The sequence below is a fragment of the Dama dama genome, chromosome 11 (genome assembly GCF_033118175.1).
Source record: "Dama dama isolate Ldn47 chromosome 11, ASM3311817v1, whole genome shotgun sequence".
NCBI classification, from domain to species: domain Eukaryota; kingdom Metazoa; phylum Chordata; class Mammalia; order Artiodactyla; family Cervidae; genus Dama; species Dama dama.
The window spans coordinates 463,620-486,750 of NC_083691.1; the positions used below are offsets into that span (position 1 = coordinate 463,620).

The window sequence follows — 23,131 nt, forward strand, 5'->3', positions numbered from 1 at the left end:
GGGCCGCCCACACCCTGGCCGCGCTCTGCTCTCTGCCTCAGGCGGCGTCCGCGGCTACAGATGGTGAGGCTGCACTCTGCCCTGAGCCTGGGCGGCGGGAGGGAGGACACGCTGGCCCATCTGGGCCCGTCAGGGGCCGCCGCTGTCACCCACACTCCTGGGGGCTCAGGGCGGGGGGGCGTCACCAGCCCTGCTGGGGGCCCCCGTGACTTGGAGCTGACCTGGGTCCCCAGCGTCCTGTACACCTTGCTGAGCCCCCCAGGGGCCGCATGCGGCTGTGGCTGGGACCCTGGCCCATCCTGGCTCGCCCCAGGCCCCACGTGGCCCCACAGGCTCCCCGCTGTCTCCCGGGATGCCCTGCGTGTGCCTCCCTGACTGGGGCCAGCCCTGGGTGGCCTTTGGTCTGTGAGCTGAACTTTCCGTGGCTGCCTTTCAGAACTTGGAGGCTTCTTGGGCAGTGTGTCTGGAGAATAGGACTGGGGAGATGGGTGCTAGCAACATGTGGGGAGCAGGCGGGCACCTCAGTCCCAACCCCGAGGCAGGGCTTTCCTTCAGGGGAAGGGACCCCATGTGCCCACGGGTTTTTGCTGAGAAGACTTAGCTGCTGTGCAGGTCAGCCAAGTTCAAGTCTTTGCTGCAAGGGGGTCTGCTCCAGGTGCCCCCAGACCGCCAGGGGGCTTAGAAAACCATCGGGGAAGAGGATATATGTGATTCTAAGAGGCAGTCCTGTGGATCACAGCTGGCCTGAGGTCAGCTCTGGCCAGGGCACAGGCTTGGGGAGTGCTGTGCAGGCCAGTGTTCTGGGATCTGGGGCCACATGTGCTCGATTCACCTTCAGATCCAGGCTCCTGGGATGAGCGCCCGCCCCAGCCTGCAGGCTGTGTGTCCTGCCTTGTGTCCTTTGGGGAGTGGCCAGCTTGGCCCTCCAGCCGGCCTATGTTCCCTAACCAGCACTGACTCCCCTGTGGTTAGCTAGTCCTCAGAAAATTCCACTGGAATGGAAGTGTTGAAGTCTCCGCTGACCTGGAGGATGTCACACTGTGTGCTGACCTCGGGTGCTTGTTGCTGTGACTCCTGGCTCACCCGAAGTAGCATGCCGTGGGCTAGCTGTCAACTGTGGCTGCAGGGGTGGGGCCATCGCTGGTGGCTGTCCCCTCCTGGTGGTGCTGTGTCTGTGCTGCTGCTTAGACTCTGAGTCTGGCCTGGTGCAGGGCCCTGGGGGAAGCTGAGAGGGTAGCTGCGGGGCTGAGGGCTTGCTCTCACTGCCAAGGCCTTTGGAGCAGCCGCCCCGGGAAGGTGCCCTGGGGCCCACAGACTGTCTGTATCCCCTAGCTTCCCCTGTCGTTTATTGGATATCTGGCCCCTGGCTCTGCTCTTCTGATGGCCCCGCCCTCTTGACTTTTGTAGCCACACATCTGAGAGCGTCTGAAAGTTCAGCATTCATGGCTGTTACCTGTTAGGAGTGAGGCAGGGGGCTGCTTGGCCTGACTGTCTTTTGCACCAGATTAGATCAAGGTGTGTGGTCAGCCACTTCAGAGTGTCCTCCTGCTTCCTGACCAACCTTTCTACTCTGCTTCAGCTGCCATCTGAACAGCTGACTTTTTCTAGCCATAGAAACCACCTCAGAAACCACAGGCTAACCACCCAGGTCTCCATGTGGATCTCAGTCTTGTCCCATTTCCTGCAGCTGCTGTAACAAAGGAACACAAGCTGGGTGACTTAAAACAATGTAGGGTCTAGGTCCTGCACACCAGTCTCTCACGTCAAGGTTTGGGCAGGGCGTCGGTACTCCCTCTGAAGGCTCCAGGCTCTCCCAGCTTCCAGTGGCCTCAGGCAGTCCTTACCTTGTAGAGGCTACATACCTCACAGGCTTCTCCTGTGGGTGTCTGTAATAGAGCACATCTCTCAAGGATGCCAGTGATACTGGATTAGGGGTACACTAATGACCTTATCTTAACTGAATGGCTTCTGTGAAGACCCTGTTTCCGAAGGTCACATTCTGTGATGTTGCAGATAAGACTTCAGCATATCTTTGAGGGAGGACACAGTTCAGTCTGGGAGTGAGTGAAGGACAGGGAATCCCGGTGGGCTGTGGTCTGGGGTCTCAGAGACACAACTTAGCCACTGAACAATAACAGCATTCAGTTCATAACAATATCTGACATGTGCCTTCCCCAGACTTGTTCTGTAGAGTTCACTGGCTTTGTTGAATGGTGCCAGCACATAACTCAGTCTTCCAAGTCAGTGAGTGTGCTGGGTCCCCCTCCTCTATATCCTATATCTAATGGGCACAGACCCCCACCTGCCCCAAGAGCTCAGACACTGTCTCTTCTCCGTGTCCTCTGTTTACCTTCCTGCTCACTGTTGGGGCCTGGGGCCTTGGGGCCCACCCTGTCTCCTTTCTCTGCTGTCCTGGCAGGACTTCTGCGTCCACTTAACTGCCTGCAGTTAAGATGCGCTGCACTTAACTGCCCTCAGGCAGCTAGCTCCCTGCGGTGGACATGACCAGGGAGAGGAGGGCAGCCCGTGCCCAGGCCCTTTGGGTCAGACCCTGGACTCTGCTCCCCGAAGGCTCAGGCCCGTGGCATAGCCACCTCCATGCCCTGCTTTCCTCTGCTCCCCTTTCAGAGTCCAGCCTTCAGGTGACTCCGTGCCAGACGCTCAGGTGCCCGGTCCCAGGCCGGCCTTGCCGCTGCACAGGGCACGCGGGGCGGGTTGAGGTCCGCCGGCCAGCAGGGGGCGCGGGAGCGCAGCTTCGCGGGGGCGTCCGTGGGGTAAGAAGTCCCTCCCCGGAAGAGGCCTGGCGTCGACGGCGGAAGTGGAAGCAGTGCCGTCCACCCGGCTGGGCGGGCCCAGTCGCAGAGCGCCCGCGCTCCGCGCTGTCAACGTGGATACCTTACTCCGCCTCTGCCGCGCGCTGCCCGCCACCACGGCCGTCGCCGCGTCCTCCGGGTGCGCGGGGGCAGATGGCCGCGTCCAGCTGTTGCAGGCGGTGGACACGGAGCACACCGTGGACTCGGTGGAGTGGTGCCCGCTGCCGGGCTGCAGGCACTTGCTGGCGTGCGGCACCTACCAGCTGTGGAAGCCGGAGGACCGGCCCGCCGACCGGGAGAGCCAGGTGCGCTGGCCTTGGGCCTCGGGCGGTCTGCGACCCCAGGTGGCCGTTCCCGAGCGGCTAGAATCCCAGACTTGAGCTCCTCTCGAGAAGGGCGAGGAGAGGCTCCTAAGAGGCAGAGCCGACCGCTAGCGTCAAGACCTCTCTGGTCTGCAGCGGTGAGGCTGGAATGGAGACATCTCGTGTGGAGCCACATGGGGTGGACGCGACCTTGGCCTGTGGCCGGAATGTAGGGTAGGAACGGCGTCCTGAAAGCGGAAAGTCGTCTGTTTGCCGGCGTGGCCCAGGTTATGGGTGAAGTCTAGAGCAAAGAGAAAAAGAGATGTCATAGGAGCTCTACCTAATGCCTTGAAAGCATCCACTTATGTGGATCCAAACCTAAGCACTTTTAAGAGTGAAAGCTGGCACTGGGACCGTCTTAGGCAGGCAAACTGTCCCATGGGAATCCTAACCACAGCTCCTTTCTGTTGGCCCGTTTAGAAGAAGCATTCTATCCTAATCCACCTACTCATTAATCACATACAAGAGAAAAGACATTTCTCCAGTTCAGAAAAGGAGAGTTCCCGAGTCTTGGCACACCTCTTCTTTCCCTGTCCCTTTTCCCATCCTTTGGGTTCCTCAGTGTCTGTTAAGGTATTCAGAGAACACATCTGCTTTTTTCTGTAGAGTGAACTGGATGTTGACGAGCCTCCAATTCGTTTGGGTCGTCTCTACCTGTATAGTTGCAATGAGGACAGCTCTCCTTGCCCCCTGGTTGAAGTCCAAAGAAGAGACACTTCTGCGATCCTGGACATGAAATGGTACATGTTTGGTAACAGTCCCCCTTGGTTGGAATTTGTCATGAAAACCTGATTGTTTAGCCAGAGGAGCCTGATGCCTGGCAGCATTCAACAAGACAAGGAGGCATCTGAATGAAGTTGGGGTTCATTTCTTTCCTGTCCTGTCTTTCCCGCCTGTGAAGGCAGCTGTAAACTTGGGGCTCATTTCCTTTTTCAGTTTCCAAGCCATACAGGTACCGTTGGTCTGTCTGGGAAGCAGTGCTGGTTTTCTGCTTCATAAGCTGGAGGATCTTGTAGGAACAGAACTGTAGGCTCCAAACTGGTTTTGGAGCTGAAATCTATAACAGTGAGTCACGGGGGTGCCTGTTGTTCTTCTGTACTCCGGGCACATTCTGTGTTCTGACTGGCACGTGCATTCTCTCCTAGGTGTCACGTTCCAGTAGCCGGTCATCCCCTCTTGGGCGTGGCAGATGCTTCTGGGTCCATAGAGCTCCTCCGCTTGGTGCCATCTGAGGTCAGTGACTGGGCCAGGCTTAGTGAGGGGTGCAAAGAACATGGAGGGAGGCAGTGCTGAGACGAACATTTTTCTAGGATGATCTTTTCAGTGGTGAAGTTTATCATGAAACGTTCTAAGGTAGCACACAGTCTTTTTTAAGTTCATGGGTTCTACATCTAACTCCAAGAGGAAGACACATTATGTGTCACTAGCAGAGGAGCTGAAGCGACAGGCAGGTCCTTTAACCTGACGGGACCTGAACACCATGTGAGGAAAGCCTGGGCCAGCATTCCTGGGCTGACGGTGCTGGGGCTGGGAAGAGCAGTGTTTTCTGGGTTGAAGTGTTTATCACTGATAATTAGGACAGCATAGGATTCCTCTGGGCTTCCCCAAACATGACTCAGTGGGTAAGGAATCCGCCTGCAATTCAGGAGATGTGGGTTCGATCCTTGGGTCAGGAAGATCCCCTGGAGGAGGGCATGGCAACCCACTTCAATTTTCTTGCCTGGACAATCCCGTGGACAGGAACCTGGCTGTACTCCATGGAGTCACGGAGAGTTGGACACGGCTGAGCGACTTAGTGGTGATTCTTCTGTGACGTACCCCAGGCCTCTGACAGCAATCCCATGGCACACATTTGTAAAGTGCCCACATGCTGGGGGACGGGAACAGGTGGAAGAAGTAGCCCTGACCACATCCTGACTCAGCGGGCGAGGGGAGTGGAGGGGGAGGCGCTGATGCAGGTGCTGCTAGTGGGCTTTGGAGCAGGTCCAGCTGGCCTCGGGTCCACGGTGCTGAGCGGTGGTGAGGACGGCCTTGCTTCCGACCTGCCGAGAGCAGCAGCCCTGTCTCAGGAGAGATGGCAGGAATACCTGAGGAGGACTGGGCTCAGAACCGGAGTTGGAGGCAGGAGTAGGAAAACCCAGGAGAGATCACAGCTGCTGGGACCCTGCAGATAGAGTCAAGCCCAGAGAAACGGCGTTTCCATGGCTGGCTGTGTCCTGTGGAAGCGAGTCAGAGGAAAGTTCCCTTTTTCTTGTCCCTGGAGGCCCTAGGCGATGGGAACACACAGCAGCAGTGCTTCCAAGAGGCTGCATGGGCGCTGCGCTAGTCTCCAGGAGGGCTTGGGCAGCAGAGAGACCCGCTTCCCCTGAGGTCTCGTGTGTGGGCAGGTCCTCCTTCAGCGGTGAGGGCTCCTGGAGGGCAGGAGCTGGTTTTGCAGTGTCCTCGGGCTCTGCTCTGCAGGTGCGCCTGAGGACGCATGTCTGCTGCAGTAGACAGTGTTCTCCTTGGGGGGCTGGGGCCGCTCGTTCCCCTGTGACGGCTTCCTTCTCTCTAGCAGGACACTTGGACACTACAGCCCTGCTCCCGCTTGGCCCTGGAAAAGCAGTGTCTGGCCTTGTCCTTGGACTGGTCCACTGGGAAAGCCGGAAGGTGAGGGCCAGTGGTGGTGGGCCTAGGTCTTGGCTATTTCGTGTGAGAGAGAGAAGGAAAGCCACCTTGCTGGCCGTGACGATGGCTCTCATGCCTGGGAGTGTCACTGCCAGTCTTTATTGTGAAAGAAATAGGGGACGTGTTTTCACCGGGGGAAGGCGACCCTAGTTGACAAGCTCATGGCAGCTTCAGTTTCTGCCCAGGCAAACCTCTTAGGAGGCTTGTTCACATACCAGCGCCTGGAGAGCCTCTCTCTGCTGTGTCTTGGGGGCATAAAGTGTCCCTGCTTGGGAACCACAAGAGGTGAGGAGTTTGGGGCAGTGAATCAATTTCAGCCAGATTCTCCGTTGGTTCCCTGTGTCCAGGGCCAGTGACCAGCCCTTGAAAATCATTAGCAGCGACTCCAAAGGGCAGCTCCACCTCCTGAAGATCAGCGAGGCGGGGCCTGGACTGCAGGCTGTGGTCACGTGGCAGGCCCATCGGTTTGAGGCCTGGGTTGCTGCTTTCAATTACTGGCAGACGGAAGTCGTGTACTCAGGTTGGTATCCTCCGCTGAGCGCCCCCTTGAAGACTTGCTGAGGGTGAGGGGCGGGAGGAAGCAGAGGAGACACAGGCCAAGGGGGTGATTCCTCCGGCTGTTTGTGGAGAGCGGTGGCGTGTGTGGACGGGGTGGTGACTTGGGCACCGGGAGCCCCTTCCACCCTGGTGGCCGCGGAGGGCACGGGGCTCTGAGGGAAGACGGTGGAGGGCTACGGAATCCACAGAGGCTGAGAGCAGCCGAGGCCTCGTCTCCTGTCTGGGTGGTGGTGGCATGCCGCGCTCACCACGAGCGGGGCGGCCCCGGAGCCTCGTGCAGAGGGACAGCGTGCTGCCCAGCCCAGGGGGCAGGTCCACGGGCCTGCCTGGTCGTCCCCCGCGTCCCTCTCAGGCATCGAGGCTGCGCGGTCCGGGCCCCGGTTCTCCGTGCGGCCAGGCACCCTCTGCTCTACAGGCTTGTTCCCGCACCAGCGTGCCCTCTGCCCTGCTGGCCGGTCCCGCACCAGCACGCTCGCGATTGTGTTCGCGGTCCCGCCGGCGGCCTCTTCTGGCTCTCCCGACTCGGTTATCATGTCTCCTCCACAGACACTGTGCTTCGCTGGTGGGACCAGACCTTTCTTCTGAGATCTGGCTGTGTTGTCTTGCCAGCTCGCCGCGCTCATGCTGGGGTGCTTGCCAGCACTTCCCTCCGCGGGGCTCCAGCCACGCCTGTGCTCCTGTGTGGCCCTGCCGCGTTGGCCCCGGGACAAGGTCTGGGCACCCAAATCAGATGTCTCCATCCACTTGCCCCTCCTGAGAGCCTGTCTCTTGGTTTTGTCTTCTGAGCATTTCTCAGAATTGGCTATATCTTTCTTCCTCTCTTTCCACTTGTCAGGACCACGGTCCCATCCTGTGGTCATGGCAGAGCCCTGGGCAGTTGCCTGCGTTTTATGCCCAGCCTCCCATTCAAGGATAGAGCAGGTGTTTGAACACGTGAGCTTCTCCCTCGCTCAGTCCTGAGCCTTCTGCAGCTCCCACCCAGGGTACCCAGCGGGGCCTTGGGTCTTATGCGATTGGGTTTGTGCCTACCTGGCTGGCCCTATTTTGAGTGATTCTTCCTTGCTCTTGCTCTCAGTCTTCTTTTCCTCAACTATTCTGTGTTTTCTTTAATCCTAGTTTAATTTTTCACAGGTTAATTCTACTTTTCTGGCAGGGCCCAGCTTAAAATCTTGTCTTTAGAAACACTGTACAGGTTCAGTCCCTTGCCATTGGTCTCATGGCGCCCTGTCCTCATCGTATTAATTGTTTGTCACATCACAAGGCACATGAGATCTTAATTCCCTGACCAGGGATTGGACCTGCATCCCCTGCATTGCAAGGCGGATTCTTAACCACTGGACCGTCAGGGATGTCCTCAGACCACTTAAGATTTTGTGTTTAATGCTTATTTTCCCCGAAAGGGGATCTTTTCTGGAGTTTTTACTGTTGCACCCTTGAACAGACACAGAACAATAAAGACTTGATTTTTTGAGCTCTCGTTCATGAATTAATTCTTCTGCTTTGAGGCTTAGCTAATTCAAGCCACAGTGGAGTGAGACAATGTTTTAACAATTCAGGATCAATTCATTCATCCAGCTAGCGTCTGTTGAGCACCTACCACATGCCGAGCACTGTCCCAGGGGCTTGGGAGATGTCTGTTAGGAAGACAAAGTCCCTGCTTTCACGAAGCTTCCAGCGCTTGGTGGAGACAGACAAGGAAGGCCACGTATAGTACACTTGGTGGTGAACGCACTTTGGGAAGAGGAAGGTCAGACAGGCAAGGGTACTGGGTGCCGTGGGCGGCACAGACTGCCCTGGTGTGGAGCCTTGTGTGTCTTGAGCAGTGAGTGTGCAACAGGAGGCATAGGGTCACAGAGACAGGGTGCTGGGCTGAGGCCCCCGGGAACATGCCAGCATTTGCTCAGAGTGGAATGGAGCCATTGCGGGGTGTTGGACAGAGGAATGTTTTTTGATTTACATTTTAAAATTTAAGAGGATCCTTATCATTCTAATGAAAGAAAATGAAGAGGAACTAAAGAGGCTGTTGGTGAAGGTGAAAGATAAGAGTGAAAAAACTGGCTTAAAACTCAGCATTCAAAAAGCAAAGATCTTGGCATCTGGGCCCATCACTTCCTGGCAAATAGATGGGGGCGAAAAGTGGAAGCAGTGGCAGACTTTATTTTCTTGGGCTTCAAAATCACTGAGGACAGTGGCTGCAGCTGTGAAATTAAGACACCTGCTCCTTGGAAGGAAAGCTAGGACAAACCCAGACAGCGTATTGAAAAGCAGAGATGTCACTTTGCCAACAAAGGTCCGTATAGTCAAAGCTATGGTTTTTCCAGTAGTCATATATGGATGTGAGGGTTGGACCATGAAGAAGGCTGAGCACCAAAAATTTGGTGCTTTTGAACTGTGGTGTTGGAGAAGACTCTTGAGAGTCCCTTGGACTGCAAGGAGATCCAACCAGTCCATCCTAAAGGAGATCAGTCCTGAATATTCATTGAAAGGACTGATGTTGAAGTTGAAACTCCAGTACTTTGGCTACCTGATGCAAAAAACTTACTGGAAAAGACCCTGATTCTGGGAGAGACTGAAAGCAGAAGGAGGAGGGGGCGGCAGAGGATGAGATGGTTACACAGCATCACGGACTTTGGGTGTAAATATGAGCAAACTCCAGGGGATAGTGGAGGACAGAGGAGCCTGGCATGCTGCAGTCCATGGGGTCACAGAGAGCCGGACACGACTTAGTGACTGAACAACAACCTTAGCTGTTGTGTTGAGTGTAGACTGCAGGGGGGTGAGGGTGTGGGCTAGAGACCTGCTGTACACAGGGGAGGAATGAGGTGGGGGCAGTGGAGAGGAGGAAGGGTGGGAAACTGCTGCACGAAGGTAGATCAGTAGGAGCTCCTGGTGGAGCCCGTGGAGTGTGAGAGAAGGGAGCCCGGTGTGCAAAGAAACCACAGCAGTTCTCTTTACGGATTTGCCATGGGATGGCAGCTTGTGTTGAGGCTCACCCGCAGCTCAGTGCTGGGATGGTGGCTTCTGCTGGTCCAAGGACACAGGTCACGCTCACCCCGTCCTCGTCTGTGGTGCGCCCGGGATGTGCTGGTGGGTGGGTGGGGGGCGCGTTTGGTGCGGTCAGCCGTGTGATTGGCTTGCTCCTGTTTGTCCCCCCTGCCCGTCCTCCTTCAGGATGCCACGCCCATCTCTTGGCATCGCTTTTCTTCAGAGACTGGCTGTGCATCTGGGCACCAGCTCCCTCTTGTTCCTGTCCCTTCGGTTTCCCCAAAAGAAGCCCTTTCACTGCGAGGCTACAAGGGACCTTTCTCTTTAAAACACACGGAAATGTGTCGCCAGTTGCAGGTGTCTCCGGAGCCTCCTTCAGACACGTCTGTTCTAAAGCGCTCGGATGCAGCCACGCTGGCTCCGGGTGGCAGGAGTCGGAAGGGTTGAGTCCATGTGGCTGGTCGCTCTGGACCCGGGACTCTCTCTGCCCTTCTCTTGCAGGTGTGGCCCCCGTTTCTCCCTTCTTCTCTGCAGCGTGTGAAGACACGATGGCACACAGGTGGCTGCCTCTGGGGCTTGCCTGCCTGTGGCAGCCTGCCCGTGTGGGAATGTCCTCACGGGCGTGACTGCACCCGAGAAATGGCCGCTGCGCATCCGCAGCGTGCCTCCTGACCAGGGGGGATGGGCTCTGTTTCCCTGCAGGTGGGGACGATGGCCTCCTGAAGGGCTGGGACACCAGGACGCCCGGCACAGCCGCCTTCAGCAGCCGCAGGTGAGTCCTCATGGGGCCAGCCCTCCCTCGCCGCCCCGCCCGGCCCCGTCCCCAGCTTCTGTTGGGGAGCTGCGGGGCGCCTGCTCAGCCCCCTGCCCCCCGCAGACACTCCATGGGCGTGTGCAGCATCCAGAGCAGCCCCCACCGTGAGAACGTGTTGGCCACGGGAAGGTGAGTCCCGGCTGTGGCGCCGCTTCCCGCTGCGGCCGCTGTGGCATCAGACTGGGCTGCTCTTTGAACCAGAGTGTGGGTGTCGGGGGCTCAGTGAGGGATTGCGTCCTGGAGGGGCGGGTCCGGGTCTCCTGGGAGGTACCCTGCCCCCGGAGCCCCGCTTTCCCACACACTGCTTGAGATTCGTGGGTTGCAGCTACGACGAGCATGTTCTCCTCTGGGACACGCGGAGTCTGTGGCGGCCACTGGCTGACGTGCCAGTGCAGGGCGGGGTGTGGAGGCTCAAGTGGCACCCGTTCCACCGCGACCTGCTCCTAGCGGCCTGCATGCACGGCGGCTTTACGATCATCAACTACCAGACGGCAGCAGGTGAGCGGTTTCCCCACCCCTGCCCACCAGGCTCCTCCTCTGTCCCGACACGTCCCGGGTTACCTGGCCTTGCCGTCAGGGTGACTCCAGAGCCTCAGCTTCAGCCGCTGCTCTGTACCCGCGGTCCTCACCTGCCCGTCTCCGTTACCTGTGTGCCTCTGCACCCAGCGACCCCCAGCCCCACAGGGGCCTGCGGGGTGGTCACCACTGCGGACAGTTCTGGCTCAGCGGCCTGCGTTCCAGACACGCTTCAGCTGCTGCCCCGGTTCTTCCTCCTGCTCTGGGTAGAACCCAGCAGGGCCCGAACTGTCAGGAGGACCTGGCCTTCCTCTCACCAGGGGTCCCTCACATTTTCTTTTCTTGAACCCCCACCCTGCTCTTGCTCCTCAATCCTGGCCGACACTGGGGTCCTGTCCCCTCCTTGGTAGGAGCAGGCGGCCGCCGTACCCCCACGGGTTCCCCACCATCTCCGGCCCGTGGTGGCCGCCTGTAGGCTTGCTCGTCTGAGCCCTCGGCTCTGCTCCTGCCGGGTTGCTGCCCTCTGGCCTGTGGACGCCCCGGCGGTCCTCTGCCCTCTCTTCTCTCGTAGTGTAGGCTTCACAGTGACAGGTTGCCTTCTGAACACTGCTTGCCCTGTGTCCCATGAGTTTGGTATGTTGTATTTTTATTTTCATTCATCTCAAAAAGTATTTTCCAATTTCTTTGTCATTTCTTCTTTGACTCATTGGTTACCTTGCAGTGTGCTGTTTAATTTCCACATTTTTGAGAACATCCTGAATTTCTGTTACTGATTCGAGTTTTAGGGTTAGGTTACTGGGACTCATTGTGGCCTGGTTGTGGTCCGCCCGGGGAGGCCCGCGTGCTCTGTTCCCGTCGGGGGAGGGCTCACCGTCTGTTCTTGATGATTTATCTGGTCGTTCATTTCTGAAAGTGGGGAGTCAGTGTCTCGAGTGCTGTTCTTGTTTTAATTGGACTACAGTTGCTTCAACTATCGTTGCTGATTTGTGTCTGTTTCCTCCCTCATTTCTGTCAGGTTTTGTCTCAGAGACCTGGGGGCTGGTCAGGTGTGTATATGTGTGCTCGTGGTCGTGTGTCTTCCTGATGTGTTGACCCTTCTCATTACAGGATGTCCCTGTTTATCTCTAGTCATGTTTGTTTTAAAGCCTCCATCGTCTGATCCTAGGAGAGGCACTCACGCTTCCTCACGGGTGCTGTTTGCTGCCCGTCTGCCCGTGGCTGTGTGTCTGCAGCGTATGTCCTGTAGGTTATGCGCTGGTGTCGGGCCTCCCGGAGGTGACGCTCTGCCCTCCGAGTGAGGGGGCCAGCAGCCGCGAGATGCCACTTTGTCCCTTTGTCGCTAATGTTGGTTTTGGTCATGTGGTTAAGGTGACAGCTCCCTTTCTGGTTGCTCTGGGCTCATTTTGGGCTCTCCCTCCCACACCCTGGACAAGCTGTTTTTCCGGGAAGTCCTGGCTCCTCTTAGTGGTGAGTGTATGTACATGTATGTGTATGCGTGTCTGCATATCTGCACGTACGTGTGTGTACACGCTTGTATATACATGTATGCTCATGCTTGTGTATCTGTGTATGTGGATTTATGTGTGTACACACGTGTGTGTGGCAGAACATGAGTTCATGCTGACACCGCTAACTCATTCCAGCACCACAGGTTTCTCTCTGCTGCTCCCGTTCTGTGTCTCCGTGGCTCCCAGCAAGCCTTTACTCACGTGCCTGAGCCTGTGGAATGCTGTTGGTGCCACACCCCAGGCAAACAGTTCAGTGGGCCCAGACGCTCTTGCCGCTCTGTTTGTCCCGTTAGTTTGATTTGGTCAGTGCGCCGCGGTCAGAGTTTACTTGGATTGGAGTTGTTTTTTCCTTCTTTCTGGCAATTATATTTGAAATACAGTTAGGTTTTTTTTTTAAAGGATGTTTTTATTCATCCTCACCGATTTCATTTTTCTTTTGAATGTATAAAATCATTAACAATGTTCTAGAAATGAAAATTACGTTAGGAACTTCCCTGGCGGTCCGGTGCTTAAGACTCCGTGCTTCCACTGCAGGAGGCGTAGGTTCAATCCCTGATGGGGGAGCAAAGGTCCTGCGTGCCACAGTGCAGCCAAAAAAAGAAAAAGAAGATGTGTTAAAAGGCATGCTCAGACTCCGGAAGGTAATGAAGGGCAGGAAAGCCTGGGGTGCCGCAGTCCGCGGGGTTGCAGAGTCAGACACCACTGAGCAACTGAACAACAGAGATACCCGTCCTTCTCTTGCGTTGCTCCCACTTACCTCTTGTAGGTAACCTATTCATTAGGTTTTTGTTACAATTCTGTGTCTTTTTGCAAAAATTAGCCTGTATGTTTATATATCCATACTTCTCCTTTGGTACACAAAAGATATTCTGTATAAATTCATATTTTGTTTACTTCACTTTTAAAGCACATCATGGAAATCACTCCTTATTGGTTCATAGAGTTGTTTTTTTTTTTTTTTTTTTAAGTTGTATAGCACTCCATTGAGTGGGTATACTGTAGTTTTTTCTTCCAATTTTCTATATGAGTATTTGGGTTATTTCTAATATCTTATAACCACAAATAATGCTTCATATATATTGTTTTGCATATGTGTTTCTGCTTGTTGGAGGTGTATCTTCAGGGTTACTGCCTACATGTGGGATTGCAGGGTCCACAGACTGTCATCTGTCAGATTTCATCATCTCACCAGCCATGGATGAGAACCCTGCTTTCCCACAGCCTTGCCAGCAGAATGTGTCACCAGCTTTGGAATTTTGAGTCTGATGGGTGTGAAAATGATATCTCACAGTAGTTGGAATTTGCATGTCCCTAAGTAGGAGTGAAACTGAATATATTTTCACTTGCGGAAGGGCTGGTTTTATATTCCTGTTTTTCTGAATTGTCTTTTGCTTGTTTTTCTCTCTGAATCCTGGTCTTTTTCTCCCTTGGTTTAAAGAGTTCCTGTGTACTAGCCCATTGTATTAGTGGCATTAGCCCTTAATTTTTGGTTTATGTTGGAAATAATTTTTCTGTTTTCTTACCCTGATTTTGCCTATAGTGTTTTTCCTCCCATACAAAAGTTGGGTTTTTTTTTTAAAGTGTAATCAAATTTATAGGTTTTTTTAATTGAGTCTAGATTTTTGAATCTTAGTTAAACACAGCTAGATGAATTCTAAAGGAATTCATCAGTGTTTTCTCATACTTGTTGGAAATCATCTTTTCACGATCAGAATTTTGATCCGAGTCCTCCTGTGTGGTATGTGGAACTGTCCCGACACTGTTCCTGGAAGCCCATCCTCCCCCACCCCTACCCCCGGGGACTCAAGACACCAGCTCTTGTGCCCAGGCACTTCTGGCACTTGTGTGGACCCTGCATTTCTTCTCTTCTCTTCTGCCCCCTCTGGCTGTCTTGATGTGTTCACACCTGCTCTTTAACCATGGAAACATTTAGTGTGTTTGTTAGAGTGGGCTTACTGCCTTCTCTAGGTCTTTCTCAAGGACTTCCTAACTATTCTTATGTTTGAACTTGAGTGTCAACTTAGCTTGTCCCAGAAAAAAATGCATATTAGTTTTTTATAGGGATTGTGTTAGATACAAATTAACTTTCCAACTGACTTATTTATCATCTGGGATCTTATTCAAGAAAAGGGATACCTTCCCATTTGTTCAGATCTGTTCCTGTATCTTTTTGTAGTTGTTCATTTACTAAGTCGTGTCTGATTCTCTGTGGTCCCATGGACTGCAGCACACCAGGCTCCTCTGTCCTTCACTATCTCCCAGAGTTTGCTCAAACTCATGTCCATTGAGTCAGTGATGCCATCCAACCATCTCATCCTCTGTCGCCCCCTTCCCCTCCTGCCCTCAATCTTTCCCAGCATCAGGGTCTTTTCCAGTGAGTCAGCTCTTGGCATCAGGTGGCCAAAGTATGGGAGCTTCCGCTTCAGCAGCAGTCCTTCCAATGAACATTTAGGGTTGATTTCCTTTAGGATTGACTGGTTTGATCTCCTTTCAGTCCAGGGGACTCTCAAAAGTCTCTTCAGCACCATAATTCAAAAGCATCAATTTTTTGATGCTCAGCCTTCTTCACGATCCAGCTTTCATGTCCATACATGACTACTGGAAAAACCATAGCTTTGACTATATGGACCTTGGTTGGCAAAGTGATATTTTTCCTTTTAATACACTGTCTAGGTTGGTCATAGCTTTTCTTCCAAGGAGCAAGTGTCTTTTAATTTCATGGCTACAGTCACCATCAGCAGTGATTTTGGAGCCCAAGAAAATAAAATTTCTCACTGTTTCCATTGTTTGCCCATCTATTTGCCATGAAATGATGGCACCAGATGTCATGATCTTAGTTTTTTGAATGTTGAGTTTTAAACCAGCTTTTTCACTCAACTCTTTCACCTTCATCTAGAGGCTCTTTAGTTCCTCTTCACTTTCTGCCTTTATGGTGGTGTCATGTGCATACCTGGGATTGTTGATATATCTCTCAGCAATCTTGATTCTAGCTTGTGATTCATGCAGTCCAGCATTTCGCATGATGTACTCTTCATGTAAGTTAAATAAGCAGGGTGACGATATATAGCCTTGATGTACTCCTTTCCCAATTTTGAACCAGTCCACAAGAACTAGCTTTTCTTCTGTGTGCATACATTGTACATTTCTTGTTAAGTATATTCCTCAGTAATCTAATGTTTTTGTTGCTCTTGTAGGTGGGCATTCTCTTCATTGTATCTTCTAACTAAATTGTCTATTTGAAAGTTGTTGGGTTTTTTGTTGGTAGTTTCATATTTTGCCAGTTATAAACTTGTGTTTCCGTTAGTTTTGTTATTGATTCCTTGGGTTTTGCAAGTAAATATTGTGTCATCTGCAAAAGATGAGTTTTATTCTTTATTTTCCAAATTGAATGCCTTTAGTTATTTTCTCATTTAACTTCATTTACTGGTGTCTCCAGTACAATTTTAAAAAAGAGTGGAGGACATCTTGCCTTATTCCTGACGTTGAAGAGGGGCCCTGCTAGTTCCCATGTAGTTTGATGATATGTAAGGACTAAAGTGTGTCCTTGAAAGAGAAGTAAGTGTTAGTCATTCAGTCGTGTCTGAGTCTTTGCAGCCCCATGGGCTGTAGTCTGCCAGGCTCCTCTGTCCATGGGATTCTTCAGGCAAGAATACTGGAGTGGATAACCATTTCCGTCTCCAGGGGATCTTCCCAACACAGGGATTGAACCTGAATCTCCTGTATCACAGACTTCCCTGGTGGCTCAGACGGTAAAGCATCTCCTAGACGGAGGAACCTGGTAGGCCATAATCAATTTGCGGGGTCGTAAAGAGTCGGACACGACTGAGCGACTTCACTTTCACTCTTGTATCACAGGTGGACTCCTTACGTCTGAGCTCCCTGTCCTTAGTATTCATCAACTTCTGTTGTCTTGAGTATTATTTAAAATCAGGAATTGTTGACTTTTTTTGTCAAATGCTTTTATACTATCTGTTGAACTGTATTATTTTTCTCCTTGGATATATTTATATAGTAAATTTTATTTATGGATTTCCTAATGTGGAATATATATTCCTGGAATAAATCACACTTGGTTACGGTTTCATTTTGTTTTAGTTGTCAAAGTAGTTTGTTTTTTTTTTTAATTTAAAAACTTTTCTTTTATTGAGGTATAGATAACTTACAGTATTATGTTGCGGATGTATAACATGGTGACCCACAATTTTTAAGGGTTATGCTCTGTTCACAGTTACTGTAACATTTTGGCTCCATTCCCTGTGCTGCACAGTTCAGTTCAGTCGCTCAGTCGTGTCCAACTCTTTGCGACCCCATGGAACTGCAGCACGCCAGGCCTCCCTGTCCATCACCAACTCCCGGAGCTTTACTCAAACTCATGTCCATTGAGTTGGTGACGCCATCCAACCATCTCATCCCGTCTCATCCCCTTCTCCTGCCTTCAGTCTTGCCCAGCATCAGGGACTTTTCCAGTGAGTCAGTTCTTTGCATCAGGTGGCCAAAGTATTGGAGTTTCAGCTTCAGCATCAGTTCTTCCAGTGAATATTCAGGACTGATTACCTTTAGGATTGACTGGTTGGATCTCCTTGCAGTCCAAGGGACTCTCAAGAGTCTTTTCCAACACCACAGTTCAAAAGCATCAGTTCTTTGGCATTCAGCTTTCTTTATAGTCCAACTCTCACATCCATACATGACCGCTGGGAAAACCATGGCTTTTACTATACAGACCTTTGTCAGCAAAATAATGTCTCTGGTTTTTAATATGCTGTCTAGGTTTGTCATAGCTTTTCTTCCAAGGAGCAAGCATCTTGTAATTTCATGGCTGCATTTGCCAACTGCAGTGATTTTGGAGCCCAAGAAAATAAAGTCTGTCACTGTTTCCATTGTTTCCCCGTCTATTCGCCATGAAGTGATGGGACCAGATGCTATGATCTTAGCTTTTTGAGTGTTGAGATTTAAATCAGCTTTTTCATTCTCCTCTTTCACTTTCATCAAGAGGTTCTTTAGTTCCTCTTTGCTTTCTGCCGTAAGGGTAGTGTCATCTGCATATCTGAAGTTATTGCTATGTCTCTTGGCAATCTTAATTCCAGCTTGTTCTTCATCCAGCCCAGTATTTCACATGTATATATTGCGTATGTATGTTTTGAGCATGCCCTTTTCTGGGCTGGGTTTTGTTGCACGCCCTGCAGGAACTTGCAGGGAGTGAACCTGCACCCCCGCGGTGGGAGCACAGAGCCCTAACCGCTGGGCCGCCCGGGAGGCTCTGTGCGGTGTGTCCTCGCAGCGTCTTTGTGCGCCACATGAGAGTTTAGCTTGTAACTTGGCTTCCCAGGTGGCATAGCGGTAAAGAATCTGCCTGCCAGTGCAGAAGACAAAAGAAGATGTGGGTTCAGTCCCTGGGTCGGGAAGATCTCCTGGAGCAGGAAATGGCAACCCACTCCGACATGCTTGCCTGTAAAATTTCCCTGCACAGAGGAGCCTAGTGGGCTACAGTCCATGGGGTCACAGACAGTTGGACACAATGAGCGACTGAGCGCGCACACACATTGTTTGTATCTTTTAATCCGTTATCTCTCTATTGCCCCTCCTGCCTTCCCTCTCCTCACTGGTAACCACCAGTGCTCTGTGCTGTGCTTAGCAGCTTAGTCGTGTCTGACTCTTTGTGACTGTGAATGATGCTGCTCTGAACATTAGATGGCTTCCTTGGTGGCTCAGATGGTAAGGAATCTGCCTGCAATGCTGGATATCCAGGTTCAGTCCCTGGGTCGGGAAGATTCCCCTGAAGAAAGGAATGGCAACCCACTCCAGTATTCTTGCCTGGAAAATTCTGTGGACAGAGGAGCCTCGCAGGCTACAGTCTGTGGGGTTGCAAAAAGTTGGACACAACTGAGCGAATCTCTGCCTTCTGTCTGTGTGAACATTGGAGGCCTTCCCAGGTGGCGCAGTGGTAAAGGATCTGCCTACCGATGCAGGAGACACAAGTGACGCAGGTTCCATACCTGGTCCAGGAAGATCCCCTGGAGGAGGAAATGGTCACCCACTCCAGTATGCTTGCCTGGAAAACTCCAGGACAGAGGAGCCTGGTGGGCTACAGCCCATGGGGTCTCAGAGTCGGGCATACACACATAGGAACATTGGGCTGCCTGTATCTTGAATCTCTCTCACTTTCTTTGGATATGTACCTAGGAATGGAATTGCTAGATCATATGGTTGGCAGGTCTGTGTGCAGTTTTTGAGGAGCCTCCACACCATTTTCAGTGTCTGTGCCAGTGCAGGAGGGTGGTCTCTTCTCCACAGTCTCCCTCACATTTGGTATTTGTGGTCTTTTGGCTGATGGCCATTTTGACAGGTGTCACGTTACATCTCATTGTGATTTGCCGGGAGCCGGCACACGAGATCCCACCCATGACAAGGTCACGAGGAGACAGCCTGACAGGCAAGGCGGATCAGGTTTTCAGGGATTCCGAAAAGCTGCCCCTGGTGCTCACCTTAAAGATGATATCTGTCTTTCTGATGCTTGCTTCAACAGACTACTCCCTAATTTCTGTGACAGAGGCAGAAGGCTTTCCCCGATCTCTTTCCAAATAAGAATCAATTTAGAACTGTAACCAGTAAGTTTCCCGGGTGGTGGTATTTTATGAGATTATCCAGGGTGAAAGGAGTGTTTTAATTTAAACTCCTTTGCTGGTATTTTAGTTTGTTTGGCAAATGCGTTTATGCCCTTGGTACTAATATGCATGATTGCTTATAATACCCTAATCATAAAATAACATAAAGAACCTAATCATAAAAGAACATAATCATAAAAGAACATAAAGAATCATATAAAGGCCCTAGTAGACATAGAGCCCTTTGAGGGGTGAGGAAGCCCTATTAGAAAACACAAGAAAAATTATTCTAAAAGTAGCTATTGGGTTAACATTTGCTTGCTGTCTGACGTAATGTTAAACTATCTTCCCCTTAAAAATGTACTGACTTAGGTTATAAAAGCCACGGTAAAAAATAAAGGATTGCCAGACTCTGAGCACCCCCAGTCTGGTCACTCTCTCTCTCTCTCTCTCTCTCTTTCTTTCTCTCTCTCCCCCTCGCAGACTTGGCCCTATCAAGGCTGGTCTCAAGTGTCTTCTCTCTCTCTCTTACCGACGCCGTTCACCCTGAGGGTACCCCATGGATCCTGCCGAGGCTGGACCCTGGCAGTGATTTTTCTTTGCATTTCTCTGATGATTAACAGTGTTGAGTATCTTTGCAAGTGCCTTTTGACCATCTGTGTGTCTTCTTTGGAAGATATGTTATCTTTTTCAGTGTAGTATTGCATTCTGGTCCATACTTTATTTGGGGTTTTCAATAATGTTCAAAGATGACACAAATTTTCTTTTGTGCTATTTATCAGCATTATGTTTGATTCATGTGAAAATCAAAACAAAAAATGTGAAAAAATTTTTTTCATGTTATCATCTCTTAAGTAATTTATATGTCATTTGGGTTGTCTTTATATTCAAGATGTGGTGAATATTCTCCTACAAGACTATCTGGGCCTGATTTATTTTTGAATGATGATTCTGTGTTAACTTTATATTTTTCTGTGAAAGTTGCTTTGTTTGTGCTTTATGTCTCTACTGGGGTCAAAAGTTCCTAATAGTTATTCCCTCTTTATCCTGTTTTACTTTGTGTAGTTACAGAAATATACAAATGTTTATGTTTCTCTTTCCTTAATTAGATTAGTTAGTAGTGTGTATGCTTTATCTCTTTTAAGAAGTGGGGTTTGATTTTTCATTATCATCATGTCGTTGCTCTTCTCCTTCTCGTCAACTTCTTTTACCTTTGCCGTTTCTCTCCTCCTGCCTCCTTAGTTCTTTCTGTAGCATTTTGAGTTGGGACTACAGTTCACTTATGTTTATTACTTGCTGTGTAGTTAGTATTTTTATGTCTGAATTATTCTCTGATTTGAGCATAGTGTTAGGTTCTGATACGTGGTGCTTCGGCTTTCATGTTTATGAAGAAACTCTGTGATCCAAGTTTGTATTTCCCCTTTTATCCAAGTGTGGTTTAGTAGAAGGTTTTAAAATTCCTAGGTGGAAACACTTTTTTTGTGTTTTGACCACATTATTGATCTTGCTTCATTGTGCTGTGATCAGTGTTGACTGTACTCTTTCTCCTTCACGGAACTTTTCGCCTGCCTGCTGCCCAGCGCGCTTGTTCAGCTCTTGCTGCAGTGCCCCAAGCATCAGGCGCGCTGCGTTGCTGTGAGGCGTTGCTGTGTGGCAGGAGGCTTGCTGTGTCCACCTGGACCACGAGTGGACGCTGCCTGTGGTTGCTGGATGTGAGAGTGTCCCAGCGACCCTGCCTCCCAGGCCCCTAGATGGTCACACCGAGGGGCAGGGCAGTGTCCTTGGAGCTTCCTTCTGTGGTGGTGCCAGGTGCCTCTCTGCTTTCTGGGAGAGCTCAGCATCAGGCTTCTTTCCTGACTTGGGGAGGAGGATCTCTGGTGCGTTGGGTGTGTCCTTGGTCTGTTTCCTGAGGCCAGCGTTGGCCTCTCCTCTTCACTTCTCATTCTGGTCATGGTTCAGAGTCTGATCATGATTTTAAGCACTGCGGCATCGATACCTACACTGGGGACGTGGCTGTGGTGTCCAGGTGACTGAAGACTGAATGGCCGGCCACTGGGCCTTCAGCTGGTAAAAGTTTCCTAATCCCCAGTTTTCACATCCCCAGCTCACTGGCCAGAAGTTTTCTGCGGCTGCTTTTGCCAGCCTCGGCCTTGACCTGGACCCTTGAGCACCTCAGGTTTGGTGACACAGCGTCATTTTTATTTTTAACATTTTTTATTTATTTGTTTGTGGCTGTGCCAGGTCTTCATTGCAGCGCAGGCTTTTCTCTAGCTGCAGAGAGCAGGGGCTTCTCGCTGTACTGGCTTCTCTTTTTGCAGCGCACCAGCTCTACGGCCTCAGTAGTTGCAACGCGCGGGCTTAGTTGCTCCACGGCATGTGGGGTCCCCCAGATCAGGGACTGAACCAGTTTCTTCCGCACTGGCAGACAGGTTCTTTACCACAGACCACCAGAGGGCCTCTCATCATTTCTTCCGGTCACGTGTCACTTTTCACACTTTCTCGGCAAATGTCAGAACGATGTCTGCCATTTTCGTCTTGCCCTTCAGCTTCGGAGTTGCCATAGCAACTCACCACAAGGACAACTGCTCAGGCAGTGAATGACTCCTTTCCCAGTTCAAATCCAGACTCTCTAAGGGAGCTCTGTGTGCCGGGACGCTTCTGACATGTTGCCAGTTCCAGATGACAACTCAGCCATGTCCACGCCTGTGTGATTCCTCACACACACCAAGCTTTCCTTGTGGTGTGCTTCACGCGTGCTTGTTCCCTTCATTTCGGATACACCCCATTCCCTCTGTCTGGCTCCCTGAGTCCTCAGGCACCCTAGATGGGAGATCCGCGGTGCAGGATGCCTCCTCTCTCAGGCACACAGCGCCTTCACTGCAGGATGGTCTGCGCTTCTCTGCTTGTCTGTCTGTGTCTCAGCAGTCCTCTGCATGACACACGGTGGCTGCTCTTGGAAGTTTCTCTTTGAGGGTGGGCAGGGTCTGTCGGGGATGGGTGATGAGATTAACTCTGGCTGTTTCCTGTGTCCTCCCGTCTCGCTCCAGAGCAAGAACAGGAAGCAGTCTCTCTGTCCTACCCCTTGCCCAACTCGCTGGTGTATGGAACCGACTGGTCCTGGCTCTACTTCTGCCGTCTGCCACAGACCCAGCCGTCCTTCCCTGGCAGTGACCCAGAAGCCAGAACAGCAGACCAGGACCCTGCCCTGAAGGTTGCAGATCCGTCACCAGCACCCTCTTCAGAGTGTTTAGCTGACAGTGATGGAGTGGGAGGCACCACACACCAGGACGGAAGCAAGCTAGAGGCTCCTCTGCAGCCATCTGCAGAGGACAAGAAGGATGTCCGGCTGCCTACTTCAGGGATCAAGATCTGTGACTGCGACCAGGATCTGGAGGCAGCAGACTTTGACATCAACCTTCTGGCCACTTGCTCCTTTTATAATCATGTTCTTCACCTCTGGAAGTGGGAGAACATCTGAGCTGGGGAAGACGTTGTTTGGTTTGACATGGTAAAGACAATTTCCACAAATAAAACCTAGAATACATCTTTATCTTTTTTGAGAATGAAGTGTCCCCAGACTATCTCACTGTTATTTTGGTTACATGAAGTTTTCTGTGTGGGGCTCAGTGCATCTGTGAAATTTTCTCAGTAGATAGAAAAGCTGTTGGCCTCTCAGATAAACCTTATCTGCTGGGCCCTTCAAAATGGTGGCTCTGTGGCAGCAGTGGGCGGGGTGGAGGAGGGGCTTGGTTCCCAGCTCTCAAACTTGTCCTGTGTTTTGACTTTCAGCTCTTCATACTTACATAAGCAACTACTTACATTAACTAAAATTTTTAAAGCTACTTTATAATACCAAAGTAGTTTGTTTTTGTGTTATATCAGAAGTAGTTTTATATGAACATTAAAAAAGATCATGGCACCAGAAGTGCTTGTATAGCCTCCTGTGCAAATAACCAAAAAGGGTGTATTGCTTTAGCTTACCATGAACTTGAAATATGTTAAGTCCTATGGTGGATTAGTCACGCTTCCTCACTGTGGCTTCAGTTAAACCTGGACACAGCTTAACTCCAGACCTACTGGGCTTGTGACTGATCTGACTCCCGTAGATGAGTTCCTCCTCTCTGGAGGAAGATGTAGAACTACAGGCCACTGTGGCATTTGTCAACTCCTCAGCATCCACTAATATAGGTAGGTGTTCTGAATCAGAAAACACAAGCTTCTATCCTTTATTTCCTGATACAACTGTCAGCACAGGTCAGAATGTATTAATGTTGAACCCTCCCCCAGAGTTTTAGGATATTCCACT

The 23,131-nt window shown here is 51.2% G+C and overlaps 1 protein-coding gene across 1 annotated transcript; it reads left to right on the top strand.

Moving 5' to 3' along the window:
- The first annotated feature begins 60 nt into the window (after positions 1 to 60).
- Positions 61 to 22,375, top strand: DPH7 (diphthamide biosynthesis 7). The gene is made up of 10 exons (XM_061154046.1): positions 61 to 361; positions 2,721 to 3,118; positions 3,782 to 3,915; positions 4,321 to 4,408; positions 5,730 to 5,824; positions 6,190 to 6,362; positions 10,088 to 10,157; positions 10,263 to 10,328; positions 10,525 to 10,697; positions 21,873 to 22,375. Exons 1-10 carry the CDS (start codon positions 61 to 63, stop codon positions 22,301 to 22,303), a joined length of 1,929 nt encoding a protein of 642 aa, XP_061010029.1. The 3' UTR covers positions 22,304 to 22,375.
- The last annotated feature ends 756 nt before the right edge of the window (positions 22,376 to 23,131 follow it).